This window comes from Mustelus asterias, chromosome 27, assembly GCF_964213995.1.
Source record: "Mustelus asterias chromosome 27, sMusAst1.hap1.1, whole genome shotgun sequence".
Lineage (NCBI taxonomy): Eukaryota > Metazoa > Chordata > Chondrichthyes > Carcharhiniformes > Triakidae > Mustelus > Mustelus asterias.
This window is the reverse complement of record NC_135827.1, coordinates 37013516-37035977: the sequence shown is the minus strand read 5'-3', so window position 1 is coordinate 37035977 and position 22462 is coordinate 37013516. Positions and strand designations below refer to the sequence as shown.

General features: G+C 47.1%; 1 protein-coding gene across 6 annotated transcripts in view; it reads left to right on the top strand.

Moving 5' to 3' along the window:
• LOC144479953 (transmembrane protease serine 4-like) overlaps positions 1–21630 on the top strand; it is a 77058-nt gene extending 55428 nt beyond the window's left edge. For all 6 annotated transcript variants that reach the window (XM_078199039.1, XM_078199038.1, XM_078199043.1 and 3 more), the window contains 7 exons: positions 1653–1693; positions 4090–4249; positions 7273–7442; positions 10007–10102; positions 12634–12776; positions 14751–14900; positions 19709–21630. In XM_078199039.1, the coding sequence (XP_078055165.1) occupies positions 1653–1693; positions 4090–4249; positions 7273–7442; positions 10007–10102; positions 12634–12776; positions 14751–14900; positions 19709–19720 (772 nt within the window). In that variant the 3' untranslated portion in view covers positions 19721–21630. The remainder of the gene's footprint in view (positions 1–1652; positions 1694–4089; positions 4250–7272; positions 7443–10006; positions 10103–12633; positions 12777–14750; positions 14901–19708) is intronic.
• The last annotated feature ends 832 nt before the right edge of the window (positions 21631–22462 follow it).

Genomic DNA, 22462 nt, shown 5'->3' with positions numbered 1-22462 from the left:
TCTCTGCTGATTTTGTTTGCAGTAGTGTTCAGGACATTAATCCCAGTCTAACTGCCAGCCTCGAAGAGGGAAGGCCTTCCTGCACTATTCTTACACTTCACACAACATTTTGGAAGGTCTAATACAGATGGGAAATATAGAGTAAATGCCAGAACCCTTAAGAGTATTGACAGGCAGAGGGATCTGGGTGTACAGGTACACAGATCACTGAAAGTAGCAACGCAGGTGGAGAAGGTAGTCAAGAAGGCATACGGCATGCTTGCCTTCATCGGCCGAGGCATTGAGTTTAAAAATTGGCAAGTCATGTTGCAGCTTTATAGAACCTTAGTTAGGCTGCACTTGGAATATAGTGTTCAATTCTGGTCGCCACACTGCCAGAAGGATGTGGAGGCTTTGGAGAGGGTACAGAAAAGATTCGCCTGGTATGGAGGGCATTAGCTATGAGGAGAGGTTGGAGAAACTTGGTTTGTTCTCACTGGAACAACGGAGGTTGAGGGGTGACCTGATAGAAGTCTACAAGATCATGAGGGGCATGGACAGAGTGGGTAGTCAGAAGCTTTTTCCCAGGGTGGAAGAGTCAATTACTCGTGGGCATATGTTTAAGGTGTGAGGGGGAAGGTTTAAAGGAGATGTACGAGGCAAGTTTGTTACACAGAGGGTGGTGGGTGCCTGGAACTCACTGCGGGGGGACGTAGTGGAAGCAGATACGATAGTGACTTTTAAGGGGTGTCCTGACAAATATATGAATAGGATGGGAATAGAGGGATATGGTCCCCGGACGGGTACGGGGTTTTAGTTCTGTTGGGCAGCATGGTCGGTGCAGGCTTGGAGGGCCAAAGGACCAGTTCCTGTGCTGTAATTTTCTTTGTTCAAACATCCTGTGACTTCCCTTGAACAAAGTTACCTATTTATTTTTGAACGCGTTCTCACCTTTGACCATAGAGTCACATCACACTTGAGCTTTGAGATTGTTCCAGATTAATTTATTGGGGAGTTTTTTTTGGCAGTTGAGATATATAGAGGGGGGGGGGGGGTGGAATTTCATTCCCAGAATTGTAGAGGAGTGCACGGCAAATGGAGACCATTTGGCCCATCAGGTCTTTGCCAGCTCTTTTGAAGGACAATCCAGCTCATCCCATTCCTCTGGCCTTCCCCGTTTCCCTACAATTTCCTTTTTGAAAATTACTACAGAATGAGCCCCCATTGCCTTATCCATTGCAAATCCTAACCGCGTGTTGCATTAAGAAGCTTCCCATCACTGGGTCTTTTGCCAATCACTTTATCATCGGTGCCTTCTGGATATCGATCTTCAAAGGCTGGGAACGGTTCTCTTTATCCAGTCGGTCAAAACCCTTCCTGAACTGAAGCACAGATCCGAACTTGTATCAAACACAAAGCCAGAGGTTTTGTGGTTGCTGGCGTGAAATCACTTGGGCATGTCCAAAGAAATGCTTCAGCTATTAAATAGCTTGTGATCTAAAATCAGGAACATTGCTCCAAGTTTTCTGAATGGACTGTCAGTGTAATTGCAGCATTTTATTATCTCTCCCTGGCACCAGGTCAACATCTGAACAAAATTAAATAAAGTTAAAGCTTAGCTGAAAAATAAATCAGCCACTCGACCATTAACTGAACCATTACTTTCTGTTTAGGTTTTGTTATTCTGAGAAGATTGTCTCTTTAGTCTGTGCACGTAAGTTAATTTACTATTCCCTATTTTTCAATTTAAGTTCTTCAGAGTCTCTGTATATTTGGTAATTTCCACTCAGCAGTTTGCTAGTGGAAAGTTTTGATTTGTTTTATTATTGTCACATGCATTAGCATACAGTGAAAAGTATTGTTTCTTGTGCGCGATACAGACAAAGCATACCGTACATAGAGAAGGAAAGGAGAGAGTGCAGAATGTAGTGTTACAGTCATAGCTAGGGTGTAGAGAAAGATCAACTTAATGCAAGGTAGGTCCATTCAAAAGTCTGACAGCAGCAGGGAAGAAGCTGTTCTTGAGTCGGTTGGTACGTGACTTCAGACTTTTGTATCTTTTTCCTGACGGAAGAAGGTGGAAGAGAGAATGTCCGGGGTGCGTGGGATCCTTGATTATGCTGGCTGCTTTTCCGAGGCAGCGGGAAGTGTAGGCAGTGTCAGTGGATGGAGGCTGGTTTGAGTGGTGCACTGGGCTTCACTCACGACCCTTTATAGTTTTTTGCGGTCTTGGGCAGAGCAGGAGCCACACCAAGCTGTGATACAACCAGAAAGAATGCTTCCTATGGTGCGTCTGTAAAAAATGGTGAGAGTTGTAGCTGACATGCCAAATTTCCTTAGCCTCCTGAGAAAGTAGAGGTGTTGGTGGGCTTTCTTAACTATCGCTGGATAGGGAAACTGGAATTGGAAACTAAAGCTCACCTTGCTCTTTGTCTACCATCCTGGTATAGATTTGATACAATTGTTGACAAAGCACAACAATCAATCTTCTGCCAATGAGTCAACAGCAGACCCAGACAGTGGGCCATATGATTATATTGTCGTTTGTTTCCTGGGGTTCTGTTTTAACTAACAATTATTTGATTACTGGCCCTATATTGGCTTCAGGGCCTTTATTGCGTTGCACACCATCTGATTCCTGACAAATGTTTCTTATAAGGTCTTGTGCACTCATCAAGCGACAGGAACAGTTTCAGTGTGATTCGTTTAATCTCTGTGTTAATTGTGTTTTATAACATTCCCAAGACGCTGACCTCACGGCAACTATTGTCTGTCTGCCATTGCCTTTTGAGAAGTTTGTGGTGCACAGCTGCCTTGAACTACTGCAGTCTGTGTGGTGTGGGCACTTCCACAGTGCTGTTAGCAAGTGAGTTCACAGATTTTGACACAGTGCAGATGAAAGAATGGCCAGATATTTCCAAGTCAAAATGGTGCGTTTTGTAGACGAGAACTTGGAGTTGGTGGTGTTCTCATGCACTTGAGGTTTTTGTTCTTCAAAGTGGTAGAGGTTGCGGGTTTGGAAGGTGCTGTCGAAGGAGCTTTGGTGAGTGTAGGAGGCTTAGGGGTGATCTTATAGAGGTCTATAAAATAATGAGGGGCATAGATCAGCAACATAGCCAACATCTTTTCCCAGAGGTAGGGGAGTCTAAAACTAGAGGGCATTGGTTTAAGGTGGGAGGGGAGAGATACAAAAGGGTCCAGAGGGGCAATTTGTTCACACACAGGGTGGTGAGTGTCTGGAACAAGCTGCCAGTGGTAGTAGTAGAGGCGGGTATAATTTTGTCAATTACATGGGTACGATGGGTATAGAGGGATATGGGCCAAATGCAGACAATTGGGATTAGCTTAGCGGTTTAAAAAAAAAGGGTGGCATGGACAGGCTGGGCCAAAGGGCCTGTTTCCATGCTGTAAACCTCTATGACTCCAGTTCCTGCAGTGCACCCTATGGATAGTACACGCTGCTGTCACTGTGAGTCAGTGGCGGAGGGAGTGATGGATATGGTGCCAATCAAGCGGGCTGCTTTGTCCTTAATGATGTTGAGCTTTTTTGGAGCTGCGCTGATCCAGACAAGACCATAAGACATAGGAACAGAATTAGGCCACTTGGCCCATCGGGTCTGCTCTGCCATTCAATCATGGCTGATTTCTTTTCTCATCCCCATTCTCCTGCCTTTTCCCCATAACCCCTGATCCCCTTAATAAGACCATAAGACATAGGAGCAGAATTAGACAAGTGGCAAATATCCCATCACACTCCTGATTTGTGCCTTGTAGATGGTGGACAGTCTTGGGGAGTCAGGAGGTGAGTTACTTGCCGCAGAATTCCCAGCCTGCGACTGGTTCTTGTAGCCACAGTATTTATATGTCTAGTCCAAGAAATTGTGTGTTGTAGAATCCATTTTCAGGAGTCAAAGGACAATTGGCTGTGTTTCTGCTTTCTCTAATTCATATTAATCCAGAAAGGAAGGTGATTGGACAAGGTTTCTTTTGCTCCGACAAATTCCGATGCTCCAATGATTAGTTTGCATTTTTCAATTATCCTGAAGAATTGTTTTCTGTTCAATCTTGGAGAAAATAACCGAATGGGTATTTTGTCTTGAAATGTTTCAGGGTGTGAGCGAAGTGCCAGTGACCGGATTGTGGGGGGTACCAACGCCAATATTGACGAATGGCCCTGGCAGGTCAGCCTCCAATACAAGAGACAGCATCTGTGTGGTGGGAGCATTATCAATTCCCAATGGGTCCTAACTGCTGCACACTGTTTCCCAGAGTAAGTTTATACATAATGATGCGCTCTGTCACACATCAACCCGATTCCACCACCCCACTCCCCACTCCCCACTTTGCACTTTCTCCCAATTGATTGACACTCCACCCCTGCCTCACACTCATACTCCATCAATCACTCTGTTTCCACTGACCCCATCAAACACTCCCAAGACAGGTACAGCACGGGGTTAGATACAGACTAAAGCTCCCTCTACAATGTCCCCATCAAACTCTCCCAGGACAGGTACAGCACGGGGTTAGATACAGAGTAAAGCTCCCTCTACAATGTCCCCATCAAAAATTCCCAGGATAGGTACAGCACAGGGTTAGATATAGAGTAATGTTCCCTATACACTGACCCCATCAAACACTCCCAGGACAGGTACAGCACGGGGTTAGATACAGAGTAAAGCTCCCTCTACACTGTCCCCATCAAACACTCCCAGGACAGGTACAGCACGGGGTTAGATACAGAGTAAAGCTCCCTCTACACCGTCCCCATCAAACACTCCCAAGACAGGTACAGCACGGGCTTAGGTACAGACTAAATCTCCCTCTACAATGTCCCCATCAAACACTCCCAAGACAGGTACAGCACGGGCTTAGATACAGACTAAAGCTCCCTCTACACTGTCCCCATCAAACACTCCCAGGACAGGTACAGCACGGGGTTAGATACAGAGTAAAGCTCCCTCTACACCGTCCCCATCAAACACTCCCAAGACAGGTACAGCACGGGCTTAGATACAGACTAAAGCTCCCTCTACAATGTCCCCATCAAAAATTCCCAGGATAGGTACAGCACAGGGTTAGATATAGAGTAATGTTCCCTATACACTGAACCCATCAAACACTCCCAGGTCAGGTACAGCACGGGGTTAGATACAGAGTAAAGCTCCTTCTACAATGTCCCCATCAAACACTCCCAAGACAGGTACAGCACGGAGTTAGATACAGAGTAAAGCCTCCTCTACACTGTCCCCCATCAAACACTCCCAGGACAGGTACAGCACGGGGTTCGATATAGACTAAAGCTCCCTCTACACTGTCCCCATCAAACACTCCCAGGACAGGTACAGCACAGGGTTAGATATAGAGTAATGCTCCCTATACACTGACCCCATCAAACACTCCCCGGACAGATACAGCACGGGGTTAGATACAGATTAAAGCTCCCTCTACACTGTCCCCATCAAACACTCCCAGGATAGGTACAGCACTTGGTTGGATACAGAGTAAAGCTCCCTCTACACTGTCCCCATCAAAAACAGTAAGAAGTCTCACAACACCAGGTTAAAGTCCAACAGGTTTATTTGGTAGCAAATACCATAAGCTTTCGGAGCGCTGCTCCTTCGTCAGATGGAGTGGAAATGCCCATCAAAAACTCCCAGGATAGGTACAGCACTTGGTTGGATACAGAGTAAAGCTACCTCTACACTGTCCCCATCAAACACTGTGGAGATGCCGGCGTTGGACTGGGGTAAACACAGTAAGAAGTCTAACAACACCAGGTTAAAGTCCAACAGGTTTATTTTAGTAGCAAAAGCCACTAGCTTTCGGAACGCTGTTCCTTCGTCAGGTGGGTGGGAGTTCTGATCACAAACAGGGCACAAAGACACAAACTCAATTTACATGAATAATGATTGGAATGTGAGTCTTTACAGCTAATCAAGTCTTAAAGGTACAGACAATGTGAGTGGAGAGAACATTAGGCACCGGTTAAAAAGATGTGTATTGTTTCCAGACAGGAAAGTTAGTGAGATTTTGCAAGTCCAGGCAAGTCATGGGGGTTACTGATAGTGTGACATGAACCCAAGATCCCAGTTGAGGCCGTCCTCATGTGTGCGGAGCTTGGCTATCAGTTTCTGCTCAGCGATTCTGCGTTGTTGTGTGTCGTGAAGGCCGCCTTGACAGAACGCTTACCTGAAGATCAGAGGCTGAATGCCGTGACCGCTGAAGTGTTCCCCAACAGGAAGAGAACAGTCTTGCCTGGTGATTGTCGAGCGGTGTTCATTCATCCGTTGTCGTAGTGTCTGCATGGTTTCCCCAATGTACTATGCCTCGGGGCATCCTTTCCTGCAGTGTATCAGGTAGACAATGTTGGCCGAGTTGCAAGAGTATGTACCGTGTACCTGGTGGATGGTGTTCCCACGTGAGATGATGGCATTGGGTTCATGTCACACTATCAGCTATCATAGAAATCATAGAAACCCTACAGTGCAGAAGGAGGCCATTCGGCCCATCGAGTCTGCACCGACCACAATCCCACCCAGGCCCTACCCCCACATATTTTACCTACTAATCCCTCTAACCTACACATCCCAGGACTCTAAGGGGCAATTTTTTTAACCTAGCCAATCAACCTAACCCGCACATCTTTGGACTGTGGGAGGAAACCGGAGCACCCGGAGGAAACCCACGCAGACACGAGGAGAATGTGCAAACTCCACACAGACAGCGACCCGAGCCGGGAATCGAACCCGGGCCCTGGAGCTGTGAAGCAGCAGTGCTAGCCACTGTGCTACCGTGCCGCCCAAAGGACATTAGTGAACCAGATGGGTTTTTCCTGACAATCGACAATGGTTTCATGGTTATCAGTAGATTCTTAATTCTAGATATTTTTATTGAATTCAAATTCCACCATCTGCCGTGGCAGGATTCGAACCCGCATCCCCAGAACATTAGCTGAGTTTCTGGTTTAATAGTCTGGCGATAATACCACTAGGCCATCGACTCCCAAAGCTAGTGGCTTTTGCTACCAAATAAACCTGTTGGACTTTAACCTGGTGTTGTTAGACTTCTTACCCCATCAAACACTCGCAGGACAGGTACAGCATGGGGTTACATACAGAGTAAAGGTCCCTCTACACTCTGTCCATCAAACACTCTCAGGACAGATACAACACAGTGTTGGAAACAGGATAAAGCTCCCTCTATACCGTCTGATTGGTCCCAGTGTCAAAAGCAGCAATTAAACTGTTTTTCTTTTTGGAATGATTTGCTGATTTGAGTTGTTTATTCCAGGGAGTACCATCAGATAGGGAACTGGAGGGTGTTTGCTGGGAGTGAGACTCTCTACTCCGGGGGAAAGAGTTTCTCTGTTGTCAAAATCGTCACAAATGCACTCTACAACGACCGGACCAGTGACTATGATGTTGCACTCATTAAAGTGAGATCAGAGTTACCGTTCACAGGTAAGACACAGCTCGAGCACAGATAGGAGCTCTGTTAATGAATGAACTATGTTTGATTGTTAATTCTCCATTACCCCCTCATTAGTCAACATTTCTTCACTAAGAACACCTGTTTCTGTGCAATTTTCCCTTACTGTCTTGAAGATTTACCTCTCTGGGGTACTGGGTCCGGCTCTCACTGGGGTACGGGTCTCACACACACTGACTCTCATTGGGGTACGGGTCTCACACACACTGACTCTCACTGGGGTACGGGTCTCACACACACTGACTCTCACTGGGGTACGGGTTCCACACACACTGACTCTCACTGAGGTATGGGTTCCACACACACTGACTCTCACTGGGGTACGGGTTCCACACACACTGACTCTCACTGAGGTATGGGTTCCACACACACTGACTCTCACTGGGGTACTGGTTCCACACACACTGACTCTCACTGGGATACAGCTTCCACACACACTGACTCTCACTGGGATACAGGTTCCACACACACTGATTCTCACTGGGGTACGGGTTCCACACACACTGATTCTCACTGGGATACAGGTTCCACACACACTGACTCTCACTGGGGTACAGGTTCCACACACACTGACTCCCACTGGGGTACAGGTTCCACACACACCGACTCCCACTGGGGTACAGGTTCCACACACACTGACTCTCACTGGGGTACGGGTTCCACACACACCGACTCTCACTGGGGTACAGGTTCCACACACACTGACTCTCACTGGGGTACGGGCTCCACACACACTGACTCTCACTGGGGTACGGGTTCCACACACACTGACTCTCACTGAGGTATGGGTTCCACACACACTGACTCTCACTGGGGTACTGGTTCCACACACACTGACTCTCACTGGGATACAGCTTCCACACACACTGACTCTCACTGGGATACAGGTTCCACACACACTGATTCTCACTGGGGTACGGGTTCCACACACACTGATTCTCACTGGGATACAGGTTCCACACACACTGACTCTCACTGGGGTACAGGTTCCACACACACTGACTCCCACTGGGGTACAGGTTCCACACACACCGACTCCCACTGGGGTACAGGTTCCACACACACTGACTCTCACTGGGGTACGGGCTCCACACACACTGACTCTCACTGGGGTACGGGTCCACACACACTGACTCTCACTGGGGTACGGGCTCCACACACACTGATTCTCACTGGGATACAGGTTCCACACACACTGACTCTCACTGGGGTGCGGGTTCCATGAGTTGAAACAGTCATGTTTCATATTATCCCAGGCAGCTTGGGCAAGAAATTCAACCATGGGTGCTATCACAACCAAACTTAATCCTCTCCTCCCTCTATGCGCCAGCACAGGGGTGCAGCTTATCACTTCCATGTACATGCTATTGTGGCTGTGAATGCTGTCAATCTCCTTGGGCTCAGTGCTCCCTTAACCCTGACGTGCTGCATCGATTTGTGTGGCTAATACCACAGCCCAAGAATTACTGTGTTTTTGATGTTTAAGATGAGACCCCCCCCCCCCCCCCGTGAAGATCAGACCTTGTCCTGTCCTCCACTTCAACATATCTACCTTGCAGGTGGATTTAAATGCTGATGCCTTATAAATAAATCCAAGCCAATCCCACGACATGCACCAAAACACCTGCAGTCCAGTTGCGACAATCCTTTATGGCAGAGTTCCTGCTGCAAATCATGAAATGTGTATAGAGGAAAGTGACGGAAATGTGGAAGCTCACCAGGCATAGAATCATAAAAATCCCACAGTGCAGAAGGAGCCCATTCGGCCCTTTGAGTCTGCACCGACCACAGTCCCACCCAGGCCCTATCCCCGCTTAGTTATCCTGCTAATCCCTCCAACCTATCACATCCCGGGACACCAAGGGATCATTTTGCATGGTCAATCATGGTCAACCTAACCCACACATCTTTGGACTGTGGGAGGAAACTGGAGCACCCGGAGGAAACCCACACAGACATGGGGGGAACGTGCAAACTCCACACACACAGTGACCCAAGTCGGGAATCGAACCCAGGTCCCTGGCGCTGTGAGGCAGCAGTGCTAACCATTGTGCCACCGTGCCGCCCCCAACGCGATAAAGTTTGGGATTGGCGCAGGGTGTGTTACATACAGCCAGGGAGACCAGAAAAGCAGACCATGGATCTAAGGCCAGGTCAACTAACATTGAACAGAAATTGGACGGATATGTCTCGATGCAGTGAGCTGAGTGCTGCAGATTAAATACCGTTCAGCTCTGTCCAATGTATTAATAAAAGATTTGAATTGAATCAGTTTTTCTGGTCTGCTTTTCTCTTACTGTGTTGACTTGGAGTTGGAAAAATTGGAAATCTCACCAATTCTACTTGTATGCCACATTAACCTGTACATTGAAAAATATGGTAATTTAAATAAAAAATGATTTTCTATCTCTTATCTGACCCAGGATATATTGGTTCTGTCCAAGGTAAAATGGTGCGCCTAAGCCCACAGTCATTTATTTTGCTATGAACTCAATCTCTTCCTGCAGAATAATTTCTCTCCATTTCTTGATTCAAGATTACATCCGTCCGGTTTGTTTACCCAACTACAACTCCAGATTTCAAACGAAAAACATGGCATGGGTCACCGGCTGGGGCTACACAAAGCAGTTTGGTAAGGAGCATCGAGAAAATTCTAACAGGGTGGAGGATACAGGAAGGATGTTCCCAATGGTGGGGGTGTCCAGAACCAGGGATCAGTTGAGAGAGCAATTGAGGCCAAAACATTGTGGCTGGGAGTTTACCAGCTTGCCACGCATGGCGATCCAGTAAGACAGGGCAAGAGGCGTAAAATTGGGTTCGCGCCCAATTTCTGCCCCCTCGTGATCTTGCCAGCCCCGTTCTGCTGGTGAAATCCGTCCAAGGCATGAGGTTGATTTAAGCATTCATGATATGCTTAGCATGGGGCTGTGATTGGGAGGGGGTGATTGGCTGGGGCCGCGATTGGGTGGGTAGGGGGGGGGGGGAGGGGATCGATGGGCCATGATTGGGGTGGGGGAGTGCGATGTATGTGGGGGGTGGAGAGGTGACAGATCTCTCAGTATACTGTGTACTTTGTGTGCACAGTATACTGGTTGATCGGGGCGCCTGCACAATGGCGCCCCTAGAGCTTAGTAGCCGGCCTTACAAGCGAGCCGAGATCCGCACCCCTCTACTGGCAGGATTCACATTACAGCCGCTGTATTGCACAGATTGCTGTAAATTGCCATCACTTACCTTGCTGAAAAAAACCAGCGAGAAAATCTCCTTTCTCTTGCCTGTCTTACACTTAGAATTTTTTTGCAAAAATTCAGCCCTGTATGTTTTCAAGAAGGAGCCACATAAAACTCTTGGGATGAAAGGTATCGAGGGAAAATAGGATCAGAATATTGAGTTGGATGATCAGCCATGATCATAACAAATGGCAATCCTGGCTCACAGGGCCAAATGGCCTCCTCCTGCTCCTGTTTCTATTGTTGTTACTATTAGATAAGAAACTATCTATTCATAAATGGCTGGAAAAGGGGTTTCTCCTATGTTGTGCTCCAGGGATAATGAGCTTTCTGTCTCTGTAGGCAGTGTTTGGTCTTGGAGAGAGGCAGAAATAATGTTTTTGAACTCCTGTTATTTGATAACTTGTGCGGCACGGTGGAGCAGTGGTTAGCACTGCTGCCTCGCAGCACCAGGGACCTGGGTTCAATTCCAGCCTCGGGTAACTGTCTGTGTGAAGTTTGCACATTTTCCTCGTGTCTGCGCGGGTTTCCTCCGGGTGCTCCAGTTTCCTCCCACAGTCCAAAAATGTGAAAGTAGGTGGGTTGGCCATGCTGAATTGCCCCTTAGTGTTCAAAATGTGTAGGTTAGGGGTTTTGGGCTTGATCTACATGATCCAAGCTGATTGGAGCAGGCATTGTACCTTCTCAAAGGCTTGGTTCAGATGTTCTGTCAGATGGTCTGTGCAGACTCGATGCAGACTCGACCTTCTGCCCTCTTGGGATTCTATGATTCAATTAAATCTCTAATAGGTCACACTAACAAATTTTGGCATTCCAATTTGGGGTTTATCCACCAATGAAATAATTCAGAGCAAATTTTAGTAAAATGGCGGGGTTGCCAATTCTGGTCGACCACATTCTGGGACACATGATGTCCACACCCCCTCTGAGATTGGCTGCTTGAAAGCACAACAATTTGCATTTATATAGCACCTTTAAGGTAGTAATATGTCTCAAGGCATTTCACAAGAGCATTATCAGACAGAATTTGACATCAAAACATAAAGGAGAGGTTGGTCAAGGAAGCAGGTTTTAAGAAATGTCTTGGAGGAGACATGAGAGAGATGCTGAGGTTTAGGAAAGGAATTCAGGCCTTTTGGCTGAGGGATGGACACTAATGGTGGGATGAACTAAATCAATGTTGCACAGGAGGCCTGAACTGGAGGAACACAGATCATTTGAAATACTTTTGAAGTGTAGTCACTGTTACAATGTAGGAAACACAGGAAGCCAATTTTCAAGTTGGGGAGGCAATGGTGTAGTGGTATTGTCGCTGGACTAGTAATCCAGAGACCCAGGGTAATGCTCTGGGGACCTGAGTTCAAATCCCAGCACAGCAGATGGTGAAATTTAAACTCAATAAAAATCTGGAATTGAAAAGTCTACTGATGAACATGAAACCATTGTTGGAAAAACCCATCTGGTTATCACTAATGTCCATTAGGGAAGGAAATCTGCCATCCTTACCCGGTCTGGCCTACATGTGACCCCTGATACACAGCACAGGTCGACTCTTAATTACCCTCTGGGATGGGCAACAAATGCTGGCCCAGCCAGCGATGTCCACATCCATGAACGAATAAACAAAACAGTTCCACAAATATCAATGTAATAATGCGCACATTTCTTTTCAGTGATATTGGTTGTGGGATAAATCCTGGACAGGAGATAGGGGGAAAATTTGTCTGTTCTTCAAGATGGTGCCGATGGATCTTTTAATGTCCATCTAACAGGGCAGATAGGGTTTCGGTTTAAAGCTTCATCAGACAGATGGCACCCTTGACGGTGCGGAACTCTCTCTGCACTGCATCAAACTGTCAGCTTGGGTTTTGTTAACTGGGGTCAATCTCCTTCTGTGATTCTTAATTTTTGTTTTTTTTTGTTCTTATAACAGGTAAAGTGTCAACTGTGCTTCAACAAGCTAATGTATCGCTGATTGGACGGGACGTTTGCAATAGCAGACAGTTATACGGTGGGCACATCACTGACCGTATGCTGTGTGCGGGGTACCTGGCTGGCAAGGTGGACGCATGTCAGGTATGGACGGGGATGAATGCAGAGCCAGGTCCCTGAAAGAAGCAGTAGGTTCTAGAGTTTTGGGTCCCGCTCTGAGCAGATTGGGCAGTGATTTGATTTGATTTGATTTATTATTGTCACATGTATTAGCATACGGTGAAAAGTATTGTTTCTTGCGTGCTATACAGACAAAGCACACCGTTCATAGAGAAGGAAAGGAGAGAGTACAGAATGTAGTGTTACAGTCATAGCTAGGGTGTGGAGAAAGATCAACTTAATGTGAGGTAGGTCCATTTAAAAGTCTAACAGCAGCAGGGAAGAAGCTTCTTGAGTCAGTTGGTACGTGACCTCAGACTTTTGTATCTTTTTCCCAACGGAAGAAGGTGGAAGAGAGAATGTCCGGGGTGCGTGGGGTCCTTAATTATGCTGGCTGCTTTGCCGAGGCAGCGGGAAGCGTAGACAGAGTCAATGAATGGGAGGCTGGTTTGTGTGATGGATTGGGCTACATTCATGACCTTTTGTAGTTCCTTGCGGTCCTGGGCAGAGCAGGAGCTATACCAAGCTGTGATACAACCAGAAAGAATGCTTTCTATGGTGCATCTGTAAAAGTTGGTGAGAGTTGTAGCTGACGTGCCAAATTTCCTTAGTCTTCTGAGAAAGTAGTGAAAGTAGAGAAAGTTGGTGGAGAAACTGTGTGATAACGTAGTCAAACTATTCAACAATTCCCAAACTTATTTTCACTGTTCAAGCACTGAATAAAACCCACAGCACATGAACTGGATATTTGATCCAAATCGAGACCTTCTCTCTAATTTATCTAAAGTTTTTTTTACTGAATTATTTATTAGAATCATTAATCATATTTCATATTTTGCTCCAAGTGTTTTGAATTCACTTTAAGCTGTACCATCTTCTGTGTCCACCTTATCAAACCCATCAGTCAGGTCACCTCTCCTCATTTAGCCTGTTTTTATTTTCTCCCCATGAGACCAGAGGATATAGGAGCAGAATTAGGCCATTCGGCCCGTTGAGTCTGCTCTGCAATTTGATCATGGTTGATGAATTTCTCAACCCCATTCTCCTGCTTTTTCCTCGTAACCCTTGATTCCCTTACCCATCAAGAACCCATCTATCTTTGTCTTAAAAGCAATGAATTCCACAGATTCACCACTCTCTGGCTGAAGAAGTTCCTCCTTAACTCGGTTCTAAAGGGTCGTCCCTTTACTCTGAAGCTGTGCCCTCGGATCCTCGTCTCTCCTGTTAATGGAAACATCTTCCCACGTCCATTCTACCCAGGGCTTTCAATATTCTGTACGTTTCAAAGAGAACCGCTCCCCCCCCCCCCCCCCCCCCCCAACCCATCCTTCTAAACTCCATCGAGTACAGACCCAGAGTCCTCAGATGCTCCTCATATGTCAAGATTTTCATTCCCGTGAACCTCCTCTGGACTCTCCAGTAAGTGACCTCCTTATTCCTTCTATCAAATGCACATTTACTCTTGTGCATATTAAATTCCTCAATTGAAGACCCAATTGTTTTGTGGGTGGGATGGGGCCTGCCTGCAATGACCCCCCTTTTTCCCACCCTCCCCACCACCTCCCACACCATTGTCCAGTGCTCTGCTGACCATCTGTACTCTCGCTCTGGGAGTGCCTCCTGAGTGAGCTAGCCCAGTGCTGTACTCAGAAAGATGCCAACTCTTTCAAGGGAAGAGGGAGAGAATGCAACTCTCTCAATCATTGTTTTTCATCCACATTGGAATTGAGGAGCTGGTGAACTTTAAGTGAAATCTCTCTTTTGGAACTAAGGCACGTTTTGTGGGATTTAAGATACTTGAAAGCCACAATCTAAATCGATGGTGGGACGGGCTTGAGAAGCTGATTGGTCTCTGATGTTCTGACATTCCTGTCTGTGTACACTGGAATGTGACCCTGCGTATTGAGTGTGAGATTCTACCAGATGGACTGTTGAATTTGCCATTCTGTCTCTTTTCAGGGGGATAGCGGGGGTCCGTTAGTTTACTTCCAGAGATACTGGCAGGTAATCGGGATTGTGAGCTGGGGGAGTGGATGTGCCCGTCCCAATCGACCCGGAGTTTACAGCGATGTGACTGCCCTGCTCGACTGGATCTACAATGTCATCAGTGTAAGTACAAGAGGCACACTGTTCCCAACTCTGTCCCCCATCACACTGGCACACAGTGCCTCACCCATCACACTGGCACACAGTGCCTCACCCATCACACTGGCACAATGTCTCACCCATCACACTGGCACACAGTGCCTCACCCATCACACTGGCACACAGTGCCTCACCCATCACACTGGCACACAGTGCCTCACCCATCACACTGGCACACAGTGCCTCACCCATCACACTGGCACACAGTGCCTCACCCATCACACTGGCACACAGTGCCTCACCCATCACACTGGCACACAGTGCCTCACCCATCACACTGGCACACAGTGCCTCACCCATCACACTGGCACAATGTCTCACCCATCACACTGGCACAATGTCTCACCCATCACACTGGCACACAGTGCCTCACCCATCACACTGGCACAGTGCCTCACCCATCACACTGGCACACAGTGCCTCACCCATCACACTGGCACACAGTGCCTCACCCATCATACTGGCACAATGTCTCACCCATCACACTGGCACAGTGCCTCACCCATCACACTGGCACAATGTCTCACCCATCACACTGGCACACAGTGCCTCACCCATCACACTGGCACAATGTCTCACCCATCACACTGGCACACAGTGCCTCACCCATCACACTGGCACACAGTGTCTCACCCATCACACTGGCACAATGTCTCACCCATCACACTGGCACACAGTGCCTCACCCATCACACTGGCACACAGTGCCTCACCCATCATACTGGCACAATGTCTCACCCATCACACTGGCACAATGTCTCACCCATCACACTGGCACAGTGCCTCACCCATCACACTGGCACACAGTGCCTCACCCATCACATTGGCACACAGTGCCTCACCCATCATACTGGCACAATGTCTCACCCATCACACTGGCACACAGTGTCTCACCCATCACTGGCACACAGTGCCTCACCCATCACACTGGCACACAGTGCCTCAACCATCACACTGGCACACAGTGTCTCACCCATCACTGGCACACAGTGCCTCACCCATCACACTGGCACACAGTGTCTCACCCATCACTGGCACACAGTGCCTCAACCATCACACTGGCACACAGTGCCTCACCCATCACACTGGCACACAGTGCCTCAACCATCACACCGGCACACAGTGTCTCACCCATCACACTGGCACACAGTCCCTCCCCACCCCCCCCCCCCCCCTTCCACCCCACCCCCCCTCCCCATTGTCACACTGGCATCCTCACACTCAGGACACACGTCCTATTTCCGCAGTGTTCACTTTCTCTAAATAATTTATAAAATAAACAAAATGTTGAGGAAGGGGCCAAATTATTACATAATTCCCTTAATCCACTCAGCACCTTTCACCGGTTCACCCGGTGCACTCTCCCTGGGCTACAGAGAGAGGGATAGAGAAAGGTCAAGATTCCTGCTCCTGATCTCTCTCTGCTCCTCAATCAGCATCTCGACTGGCAAACTCCCTCCGCTCATTTCACCATCTCTCGTCTGCACCTGTTTCCCCATTCTCGCGCTCTCTCGTTCTCTGTCGTCCCCTTCCCTTCCCCCTCTCCGCCCCTGCAATGTTCAGACTCATCATGTGATGCACTCCTGCCACCCAGTGGCTGCATCCAGCATGGTACAAACACTTTAAAGTTTATTTATTAGTGTCACAAGTGGGCTTACATTAACACTGCAATGAAGTTACTGCGAAAATCCCCTAGTCGCCACACTCCGGTGCCTGTTTGGGTACACTGTGGGAGAATTTAGCATGGCCAATGCACCTAACCAGTGCGTCTTTCAGACTGTGTGGGAGGAAACTGGAGCACCCGGAGGAAACCCACACAGACACGAGGAGAATGTGCAAACTCCACACAGACAGTGACCCAAACTGGGAATCGAACCCAGGTCCCTGGTGCTGTGAGGCAGCAGTGCTAACCCACTGTGCTACCGTACTCAACCGAAACTCGGTTTGATTTTAGTCAATCTGTCAATCACAGAGACGGGAACAGCAAGGACGTTGCAGTTCTACTTACTGACGCCTACCCCCTATACACCCAGGATTTGGATGTTATGGGATGTTTGAAGGACTCGCCTAGCATTTAGAAACCAAGGCAGCAAGGGCTCTGGCAACGCTGAACAATCAAACCATCCCAAAAGGTCGAGCAAATGGTCTCATAGCAACGAGTGAAACATCCACTTAGAAGCTTGTCGCTAAGTAGTCAGGCTGGGAGTTTTGCCAATTGTGTGGTATTTCTGACATTGTGCCATTTACTCTCTTTGCCATTCGCCAAGTGACTCCAATTAAAATTCCCAGAAACTGCACGCAATTCAGTGGGGAGGGAAGCTTTTTATTGACGAAAGCTGCTGTGAGCTGAAGATACAGCAGCTATGAGCGAGGTATTCCAGAGTCTAAATAAAAGCAAAATGCGGCAGACGCTGGAATCTGAAACCAGTTGGGGGCGGCACGGTGGCACAGTGGTGAGCACTGCTGCCTCATAGCACCAGGGACCCGGGTTCGATTCCCAGCTTAGATCACTGTCAGTGTGGAGTTTGCACGTTCTCCCCATGTCTGCATGGCTTTCCTCCGGGTGCTCCGGTTTCCTCCCACATTCTGAAAGACGTGCTGGTTAGGGTACATTGACCTGAACAGGCGCCGGAGTGTGGCGACTAGGGGAATTTCACAGTAGCTTCATTGCAGTGTTAATGTAAGCCTTACTTGTGATTAATAAATAAACTTTACTTTAAAAGAGAAAATGCTGGAAAATCTCAGCAGGTCTGGCAGCATCTGTAAGGAGAGAAAAGAGCTGACGTTTCCAGTCCAGACGACCAATTGATAGCTTTGACAAAGGGTCATCTGGACTCGAAACGTCAGCTCTTTTTTCTCATATTACAGAGTCTCCTGGTCAAACAGGAAGACTCTCCATCAAGACCAAGACTTTCCTGCCCAGTTCCGTTGCTGTTAACCTCAGGCTTATTGAGAGCTTTATGAAGTCTTTCAAAATGAAATTCCATTTTCAAACATTTTATGTTGCATTCACTTTATTCATGCTGACATTCAATGGCATTACTGTCCCTGAATCCCCCCCCCCCCCCCCCCTATCCACATCCTGGGGGTTACCATTGACCAGAAACTCAACTGGACCAGCCAGATAAATATTGTGGGCTACCAATCCTGTCGCGATTAACTTGCCTCTGCGTGGGATTCCTCCGGGTGCTCCGGTTTCTTTCCACAGTCCAAAGATGTGTGGGTTAGGTTGATTGGCCATGATAAATTGGCCCTCGTGTCAGGGGATTTGCAGTGTAAATATGTGGGGCTACGGGAATGGGGCCTGGGCGGGATTGTGGTCAGTGCAGTCTCGATGGCCGAATGGTCTTTTTCTGCACTGTAGGGATTCAATGTAGGTCTATGTAGGCTTCCTGTCCCTCCCTCCCCCACCATCACTAAGCCTGTCCCCCACCTACAAGGCACAAGTCAGGAGTGTGATGGAATACTCTCCACTTGCCTGGATCAGTGCAGCTCCAACAACACTCAAGAAGCTCGACACCATCCAGGACAAAGCAGCCCTACTTGATTGTTATGCCTCCCACAAACATTCAAACCCTCCACCACTGATGGACAGTAGCAGTCATGCTCACCATTTACAAGATGCACTGCAGGAACTCACCAAGGTTCCATTGACTTCCAGCCACTTACACACCCCTGATTTTAACTACAGCACCACAGGCTGTCGTACCTTCAGCCACCTGGACCCTAAGTTCTGGAATTTCCTCCCTAAACCTCTCTACCTTGCTTTTCCTTTTTAAGGCATTTTGATCGAGCTTTTAGTCACCTGATCTAATGGTGATTCACTGTCAGATATCACATGATGGTGATCTTGTGAAGCACTGCTGATGATTGGTCCATATATTTCATTCTATTCAGGATGTGAATATTTCTATATTACAAATTTACAGCACAGAGCCAGGCCATTCAGCCCACCTGGTCTGTGTCGGTTTTTGTGTTCCACATGAGGTTCCTCCTACCCCTCCCCATCATCTCGCTATCAGCAAATCCTTATCCCTCGTGTTTATCCAACCTTCCTTTTAAATGCGTCTGTATCTTAACTACCCTCTGTAATCGTCAGTTCCACATTTTAACCACTCTGCAAATAACTTTCCTATTTTTTATTCATTTGTGGGACATGTGCATCACTGGCTGGGCCAGCATTTATTGCCCATCCCAAGCTGCCTAAGGGCAGTTGAGAGTCAACCACATTGCTGTGGCTCTGGAGTCACATGTAGGCCAGACCAGGTAAGGATGGCAGATTTCCTTCCCTAAAGGAAATTAGTGAACCCGATGGGTTTTTCCGATAATTGACAATGGTTTCATGGTCATCAGTAGATTCTTAATTCCTGATATGTTTTATTGAATTCAAATTCTACTGACTGTCGTGGCCGGATTCGAACCCGGGTCCCCAGAACATTAGCTGAGTTTCTGGATTAATAGTCTCGCGATAATACCACTAGGCCATCGGCCTCCCCTGAAATCACTGTTAGATTTATTACTGACTATATTATATTGATATCGCCTCGAAGTGAAACACCTTCCTCCAGTCAAACATTTAATAATTTAAAAGATATCTATTACGTCACCCTGCAGTATTTCTCTTAAGGGAAAAAAATTTAGCATAACATTTCAATTTTATTTCTTGGAAATTAACCCCACATTTGGTTGCTTATTTTAATTGGCCTTGTTAAATGAAGCAATGCGAGTTCATGTATGTAAATAAAAATCAATTGCATTTTTATGTTTTTTTAGACACTACAGTGAGGAGGAGAGTTTGGGGGGGAAAAGGTTCACCTCAGGCCGGGGCCTAGTTCCCTGGATGTGTGGGAGATCTTCACTCCATGCACTTTATTGAAGATTTGTCAGGGACCCAGTAATTTCGCCTTGAATTGCTTGGCTGTGTTGCCTTTTGTTGTTCAGCCTGGAATGCGAGGATACGGATATACCAGCTGCCTCAGCAACCCTCTGCACTGGAGCCCGGACACTAGGTCTGGGCAAACGCTTGAGACTCATGGTTACTTTTTATTATTAATAATGTGAACTGTGTTAAGTTGAAGATTGGAAAGAATCGCACCGTGGTGTCCATATGGGAAGGTATCAGAAGGCAATGGAAGAAATGCTGGGATTTGCTAACTTTTTCAGGGATGAATCCCACGATTGTTGGTTACAACCAGGTACCTCCTAATCAGTTAAACCTCCACATTTCTAAGAGGAGAAAATACCCGAGGGGGAAGGGAAGAACTCTTCAATTTTCAACCAGAAACGACCGATCAGACAATCAGATTACTTTTTGATTGAAATGTCCAATAAGATTACCAGATTTTTGCACAGCGGATTACAGAGTGACCAATCAGGTCATGGGAAGAAAAGCTTGATTAGTGCGTAGCTGAAGGCTACTGCCTTAATTTCATCCTTTTTTTAATATGGGCTTATTAACCTGCGTTTCTATGTTTAATGTATATAAGACATATATTTTTACACATTAAAAAAAAAGATACATAAAGCAGCAAGGACCAGGAGTTTTGGGGGAGAGAAACACTTGCTTTTTGCCAGAGTGCAGTTTGTTTCTGGGGGAGGTTTGGCCCATTCCCTTCCCCTTGGGTCTCTTAGCACACCCCGACTTATAAACCCATTACCACAAGAAAAATAATGATCGTGTGTGTTTGATTATATACGGAAGACTGGCAATGTTAGTGTTTCAGAAACGACACCGCCTCCCATTTTGGACATCTTCCTTGGTGCTGGCAATGAGCCAATCCCAGATCCGAGACATCACCAGGCAAATCTTCTTCCTCCTTCCCTCCAGCATCGGCTTCCAGGTGTGGATGTGATGGGTGCTAAACGGAAGGCTCATCATGCGGCCCATTCTAAAGATTAAGCCTACGACACTTGTCCATTCCCTACACCAGCTTTTGTATCGGTTCTAAGTGAGATTGAAGGGACTGTGTGCAGTTTTGAACTAAGACCGGCCGCATAGAGAGGGGATTGGGCCGGATTTCAGTGCAACACCTTGAGGTAACTGCCAGTATGGGAAACAGTCAAATGTAGTTAGACCGACAAAAGCCAAAGAGCAAGAACCTGATGAATTCACAGGCTCAGGGTGAGTCTCACTTGTCTTATGCCAATTATTATGGTATGTGATTTTATAGATTGTTGAATGTGTTCCATTCAGTAATGCAGAGGGCAAATTTTCTAAAGGAACTTTGTTTACTTGAATCAGGGTCAATCCTTCCTTGCGATTGACGTGAAGCTGAGGCAAGGGGCATTTTGTTTAAAATTCCGCCCTAAAATGAGTATGAGAAATGCCTGTTTGAACAAGGGGTCTGTTTGGCACAGTAACGGGCACTGCCTGATCAGACGCTGCCTCATTTTCCATTCTGTTGACTCCCCTTGGAATGGTACAAGGACAGTTCCTGTCATGTTTGTGCTTGTCCATCTTTTCAATGTACTGATACTCTGGTATTAAGTTATTGTGTGGCCAAGAGTTTAATGCTTCCACAATGTACTGCTTTTTCTTGCTCTCTCTCGGTCCCTCACGTCAGGTGACTGAAGTTTTGACCTTGAATGCTGGAGCCAAATTGTGTGTCAAGATTTCTTTTTTTTTGGTTCTTTTTATGTCTTTGTATCTGAATTTTCAGATTAGTTTTTAAATAAATAATTGACTGTTTCTTCAGGCCGGTCTCTGTGGTGACTGGAATATGGGGAGATTTTCACCCTACAGGTGGTGTGATTGAATGGAGGAGGAGGGTTGGTGAGAGAGGATTCGCACAGTATGATGGCTCTCCCCACTTTCATTGGAGTTGGGAGGGAAATTCCAGTGCTCCCTTTTAGTCTGTACAACCAAAGAACAATGAAAATTACAGCGCAGGAACAGGCCCTTCGGCCCTCCAAGCCAGCACTGACCATGCTGCCCGTCTGAACTAAAACCACCTACCCTTCCGGGGACCATATCCCTCTATTCCCATCCTATTCATGTATTTGTCAAGACGCCCTTTAAAAATCACTATGGTATCTGCTTCCGCTACCTCCCCGATAGGGAGTTCCAGGCACCCACCACCCTCTGTGTAAAAATCTTGCCTCGTACATCTCCTTTAAACCTTGCCCCCCACACCTTAAACCTATGCCCCCTAGTAATTGACTCTTCCACCCCGGAGAAAAAGCTTCTGACTATCCACTCTGTCCATGCCCCTCATAATCTTGTAGACTTCTATCAGGTCGCCCCCTCAACCTCCATCATTCCAGTGAGAACAAACCAAGCTTCTCCAACCTCTCCTCATAGCTAATGCCCTCCATACCAGACAACATCCTGGTAAATCTTTTCTGTACCCTCTCCAAAGCCTCCACATCCTTCTGGTAGTGTAGCGACCAGAATTGAACACTATATTCCAAGTGCGGCCTAACCAAGGTTCTATAAAGCTACAACATGACTTGCCAATTTTTAAACTCAATGCCCTGCCGATGAAGGCAAGCATGCCATATGCCTTCTTGACTACCTTCTCCACCTGC